The sequence below is a fragment of the Camelina sativa genome, chromosome 19, assembly GCF_000633955.1.
Source record: "Camelina sativa cultivar DH55 chromosome 19, Cs, whole genome shotgun sequence".
Taxonomy (NCBI): Eukaryota; Viridiplantae; Streptophyta; class Magnoliopsida; order Brassicales; family Brassicaceae; genus Camelina; species Camelina sativa.
Genome location: NC_025703.1, coordinates 8,531,684 through 8,537,743, shown reverse-complemented (window position 1 = coordinate 8,537,743; position 6,060 = coordinate 8,531,684). Strand labels below are relative to the sequence as shown.

Genomic DNA, 6,060 nt, shown 5'->3' with positions numbered 1-6,060 from the left:
TTTTTTTTTTTTTTTTTTTTTTATATCACAATCAGAGAGAATAAACGCTTGATGATGATACCTTTTGTCCATCAGATTATTGAAAGTCTATCACCCTTTTGCATTACATAAGGCATATTTGCATCACCAAACAGAATTCATTACTAAAGAAATATTGGGATTTTCGTTTATAGTATCTTTTTACATGTAAAATAGAAAATAGTCTTCTTTATTTTATTTATACCAAATTAAAATTGGGTTGAGAAATTAAAACGGGCCAAGAAGGCCACCAACAAAAAAGTGTTCGTATATGTGAAATAATCTCATCCGTCCAAATCATATACTAGTAACCGTCCGATTAAACTCAGCGACTAGTCAACTCCCGAAAAAAAAAAGAGATCCAATAACAGAAGGCCACGTATGATAGTATTATTTCCCGCGTAAATCAGATAAGTAAAAAAAATATCCTAGAAAATAATTTAGTTTTTGATTGTAAATCAGAACTGTCAAGCAAAACCCTAAATCATCTCTCTGTACCGTTCGTCGCCCCCAAAAAAGCACCAGCGTTTGGTATGGACAACGGTGATCTTTCCTCCGCCTCTTGTTCAGGTTCTAATTTCTCCTCCCCTTTTTCTATTTCAGTGTCTTCAGTAATGTTTTGTCTGACACTCTGACTCATAGAATTATGTATTTGTATCGTCTTCTCGTTGTTTTTTTTTTATATATACTGGATTTGACCCTGATTTCTAGGGTTTGTTATGTTCCGCTCTCACTGTTTTGATTATTCTTTATGAGGTTGTGAATCTATGGGTCTGTGTCTGTATATGTCTGCATATATGCTTCTATATGGGGTTTTTTTTTATGTCATTCCCCTGCTCATGTGTTTGTGTATTTCTTAGATATGAGGAAGAAACTAAAGTTGGACGACTCTGTGGTCGATGAAGAGGTGGTGGCGGGTGATAGTCTTCCTTCACTTGATGAGAAGGAGAAAACATTTCACAATGCTATGGCCGAGTGGTTCATCGCTGATGGGATTAGTCCTAATATCATTAAGAGCCCCACCTTTGCCAAGTTCATCAACTGCTTAAACCCGGAGTTTCCTCCTAATGTTACTGAAGTCAAAAAAGAGGTTCTTGAGATACACGAAGAATGTAAGGAGAAGGCTAAGAGATTTCTCAAGGGTTTTGAAGGTCAATTAACCCTTTCTTATGAATGGTTTGTTCTTAGCGATGAATGGACTGGTCCTGTTTTGCATGATGATTTCGTTTGTTTGGCTGCTCATTTCATTGATGACAACTGGAAGTTGAAGAAATGGATCTTGGGGTACACTACTGACCGGACTGTACCCCTTGAAGATGTTAATATTTACCCTTTTAGAGAGGCTGTTCAGGGTTTCGAGATTGAGAGCAAAGTCTCTACTCTTTTGCTGCCTACTGACTTGGATTTTGATGAAGTGACTTTAGATCCTTTTAGGAAATGGATTGAAGAGAGAGGGAGTAATCAGATCAACCCACGGTTCTCCCTACTCTATTGTTGCGCTGATCTTTTCCGGTTAATGGTTGATGGTCTTTATAGTGACTTAAGCGGGTATTTGCTAGAGGATGTGCGTATGTTGGTTGGATGGGGAAGAATGTCACCTACCAATTGGAACATCACTTTGCCTAATCTGCAACGAGCTGTTGATATGAAAGCTGAGGATGAATTCTCTAAGGACGAGGAGTATGATGAATATGACAAACCATCTGATGAAGATTGGATTAAGATTGAAACTTTTTGCAAACTCGTTGGTTGCATCTATAAAGTGTCAAAGGAGCTTTTCAAGGGAGAGTATTTGACATCTAACGTCTTCTTCCACCTACTTGCTGAGCTAAAGCTAATGTTGAACCAAGAGCTTGTGAGTGCTGATAATGATTACTTCATCAGCAGTGCTAAGTATTTATTGAAGAGGTTTGATAGGTACTGGAACAATATGTTCCTGGTTTTGGCGACTGCTTCTGTATTAGACCCTCGGTTTAAGATGAAGTATCTCGAGTTTTATTGCTCAAAGAAGGAAGTCAATGTTGAAGGTTCTAAGGCTGAAACTGTTTTGGACCATTTACGCGTTCTATATGCTCGCTATGCAGCTAACGATATCTATCAAAAACCAATATGCCCGGTTGCTGCAATTGACTCCGCAGAAGAAGAAGAGGAAGAGCAAGAGCAAGATTACGATGATGAAGAAGAAGATGATGATGAAGGAAAAGAGCAAAAACAAGATGATGATAAAGGAGAAGAAGAAGAAGAACAAAGGGACAAGGAAGAGAAGAAGCCTGATGCATATGAGGGTTTTGTGTTGTTTCAGGAATATCTCAAGTTTGAAGGATCTCCAAGAGAGCTTCAAGAATCAGAGCTTGATTCCTACCTCAAAGAACCGGTTATGGAGTGGAACAAAGACTTCAAAACACTGGAATGGTGGAGGGAAGAGGGCAAAAAGTATCCAGTCCTCTCCCGAGTAGCACGTGACATTCTTTCCATTCCAATCTCGCGCGCCGTATCGTGGGATGCTTATGTTATGTTCAAAAGAGAGCCTCCTCAGTTTGTTCTCTCCTTGGAACCCGAAATTACTAACGCCTTGATGTGCAGCAAAAATTGGTTACGCCTTTGATGATTGATAATGGCAAAATGGGTAAGAAGTTCCTTCTTATCACTGACGAGTAAGAACTTAAAACTACTTTTTTAGCCTTCTTGTAACTCAATCTCTCTGGTTTTTAGTACTATCCTTTTTGAAGACTTATCTTGTTTAATTAGTATGAAGTATCTCAATATCAGTTACTGTTTTTGTTAATTTAAATTTGAATATTTTTACAAAAATATTGAGATAATCAAATTAATATATCTACTAATCTAAAAAAGTTTACAGACACTATATTATAAAGGTAAGATGCTTAAGTGAAGTATTAAGTCTTCCTTTGCTTTATTCGATCTTGTCTCTCCAAACTACAAGTCTACTTAACCTTAATAACTGCCAATACAAGGTTTCTGCAAACGTTACTTAAAGATTATCTGAACTGTAAATAGACTTATAGAAGTAATGTTTGATTGAACATATGGGTTGGTTTTATTTGTTAAATAATTTTAGAAAAATATACTATTTCTCTTTAAGCAATCAAGTAGACTAGAAGTATAATAACACATGTTAGCAATCTATAAATTGGGAAGTTAACAACAATCTTTTCAATCTAACTACATGTATATCATTTCTCCACCTTTTACATGAAAAATTCTTGACTCTTTACAATATCTGCATTTTTTTTTTGCCACGTTCTCTAAAAATGATGTATTCATTGTTCAAGTGTACGTGTAAGTTGTAACTAGGTAAAGAAACCAATACGGTGGCCAAGTAGTTTGAAAGCTTGCACTCATGTTTTCCACGTGTAGCTCACCAGTCCCCATTAGCCAAGTTAAGTACTAATTAATCTTTGTCTTATTTTTGTATTTAACACTAAAAATTTGAATTTGGTTTGACAAATCAGTGTGGACACAAGAGTTTCATGCATTTAAATAAACACCTATATATAGATAATTTACACAGAGATATTTTTGGTACTAGAAACTTATAAATTGATAAGTTTATTACAGTTGGCAAAAAAATCATATAAATAATTTTAGAAAACTGAATAAAAATAGATAATAATATTATCTTTACCATAAAAAATAGATAATAATATTTATGTAAGTAAACACATATAATTTCTCAACATATTCGAGATATTTTTGGGTTACTAGAAACTTATATATTGCTGGGAAAAAAAACTTATATATTGATAAGTTTATTACAGTTGGCAAAAAAATCATATAAATAATTTTACAAAAACTGTATAAAAATAGATAATAATTATATATATATATTTGGTAAAAAATAGATAATTATATTTATACAAGCAAACACATATATATATTCTCAACATATTCAGGTAAACCTAATTTTGTTTTTATCAGAAAAAAAAAAACTAAAATGCGTCCAAGCAAAGCTTCAGTGACCCAAACATGGCTGCTTTACACACAGCTTTGTCTTTGGAAAGATCTCATAATCAGGTGTGTCCGTCAGTTCATTATAAAAGCAAAATCGATGCTTCTGAGTCAAAACATGGTCTCTGATTCTTCAGCTGAGATCAGTGTCATCGACGTCAAGTCTCATCTCCCCATCGGGAAAGATCCCAGTAGTAGTAGCTTTCAGATTGCCGAAATTAGAATTCATGATTCCGTTTGTATTGAGATTCCTGGCTCTGAAGAAACGCCTCTGTTAGGATCGGTACGTGTTTGGGTTTTGTTTCTTTTTTCTCTTCTCGTTATCTCAATTTTGCTACTTTTTTTTAGGACTCTGTGCCATTCTAGATTCTTCAATGAATTAGAAGTTAGGATTGGCTTGATAAAAGTCTTAATCTTTGATAATTCCGCTTGCTCATCTAGTGTCATGGATTTGAATTTGGGTTTTCGATCATGGATTTGAACTGCTTTACTTGGTTTTAGGTTTGCTCACTTGTTAAATCCAATTCGAATTCAGTAAAAAATTTAGCTTTTTGAATGTTTGTTCTGTTCTGTGAATTCTCTGATGTTGTGAAGGAGGAGAACAACTAAACACTAAACAAGTTTTTATAATGTTACCTTTTTGTTTCAAACAGGTCAAGAGTTGTTGTTCTGCAGCTGCAACGATTATTGAAGATCCTGCTACTGAGTTTATACCAAATATAAGCTCTGGGAGTTATGCGGATAAGGGTGACTACAGGGAGTACATGGAAGATGAACACATATGCATAGACGACCTTTCAGTTCATCTTGGATCTTCCTTCTATAGATTTCCTGTGCCTATAGCTTTCTACGGTGTGTTTGATGGCCATGGTGGATCTGAGGCATCACAGTATATTAAAGAGAATGCAATGAGTTTGTTCTTTGAAGATGCTGTTTTTCGAGAATCTCCTTCGGTTGTGGACTCTCTTTTCTTGAAAGAACTGGAGAAGTCTCACCGGAAAGCTTATAGGCTTGCTGATCTCGCCATGGAAGATGACAGAATAGTTAGTAGTTCGTGTGGAACAACCGCCTTGACGGCTCTTGTAATAGGAAGACATTTAATGGTAGCTAACGCTGGTGATTGCCGTGCAGTGCTATGCAGAAAAGGAAAAGCAGTTGATATGTCATTTGATCACAAATCTACATTTGAGCCAGAACGGAGACGGGTAGAGGATTTAGGTGGGTACTTTGAAGGCGAGTATCTCAACGGTGACCTTGCTGTTACAAGAGCTCTTGGAGACTGGTCAGTAAAGAGGTTTTCACCCCTCGGTGGATCTTTCTCACCTCTGATCTCAGACCCGGACATTCAACAGATGATTCTAACAGAGGAAGACGAATTCTTGGTTATGGGATGTGACGGTGTTTGGGATGTGATGACAAGCCAGTATGCTGTCACTTTCGTCAGGCAAGGATTGAGGAGACACGGTGACCCGAGAAGATGCGCTATGGAACTTGGAAGGGAAGCGTTGAGGCTTGACTCATCAGATAACGTTACAGTGGTGGTCATCTGCTTAACATCATATCCAGCTCCACAGCGGAGAAGAATTCGGTTCTGTGTTTCAGAAGAAGCCCGATCCCGGTTACAAACTCTGCTAGAAGGCTAACTCTTATGAAGGTTTTTGAGCAGTCTTGAGGAGGGGACAATGTCTATATTATAGCAACAGAGATGGGTTTTTGGAGATAACAACCCTCGCAAGGCTAAAGATTTATTTGATGACATCTCTGATATTGGATGAAAATAAAAGGAGGCAAAAAGAGAAGATGAAAGACTTCTCTGTGTTGTTCATAAGTGTTGTAGTAGCCATTTTTGATCTGTTTGTTTGGGCTATTTCTCCAGTAGGATCATTGAGCACTTATGTACAAAAACTAATTAAGATTGAAGTTATTCCGGTTATAAAGTTAATCAACTGATTCTTCCCCATGTCTTTGAAACTTAGAAGTTAGAACCTTTGAGAATTGTGATCAGAGTTTTTGAGTCTAAGAACTCTCCTACATTAGATAAACCTTCTCTTATCATCCACCTAAAGATCTTCA

General features: G+C 36.5%; 2 protein-coding genes across 2 annotated transcripts; both read left to right on the top strand.

Annotated features, from left to right (window-relative positions):
- LOC104767578 (zinc finger BED domain-containing protein RICESLEEPER 2-like) lies at positions 491 to 2,765 on the top strand. The gene is made up of 2 exons (XM_019241355.1): positions 491 to 588; positions 879 to 2,765. The coding sequence occupies exons 1-2, from the start codon at positions 552 to 554 to the stop codon at positions 2,621 to 2,623; spliced, it is 1,782 nt and encodes a 593-aa protein (XP_019096900.1). The 5' UTR covers positions 491 to 551; the 3' UTR covers positions 2,624 to 2,765.
- Positions 3,955 to 5,945, top strand: LOC104765572 (probable protein phosphatase 2C 43). Its single transcript, XM_010489298.1, has 2 exons — positions 3,955 to 4,270; positions 4,641 to 5,945. Exons 1-2 carry the CDS (start codon positions 3,974 to 3,976, stop codon positions 5,628 to 5,630), a joined length of 1,287 nt encoding a protein of 428 aa, XP_010487600.1. The 5' UTR covers positions 3,955 to 3,973; the 3' UTR covers positions 5,631 to 5,945.

What these genes read in the sequence shown, in the direction of transcription:
- LOC104767578 (XM_019241355.1), top strand. Translation starts at nt 552, where the DNA reads ATGGACAACGGTGATCTTTCCTCCGCCTCTTGTTCAG. An exon ending in TTCCTCCGCCTCTTGTTCAG is followed by an intron (nt 589 to 878) that starts GTTCTAATTTCT and finishes TGTATTTCTTAG; the next exon opens with ATATGAGGAAGAAACTAAAG.
- LOC104765572 (XM_010489298.1), top strand. Translation starts at nt 3,974, where the DNA reads ATGCGTCCAAGCAAAGCTTCAGTGACCCAAACATGGCTGCTTTACACA. An exon ending in AAACGCCTCTGTTAGGATCG is followed by an intron (nt 4,271 to 4,640) that starts GTACGTGTTTGG and finishes TGTTTCAAACAG; the next exon opens with GTCAAGAGTTGTTGTTCTGC.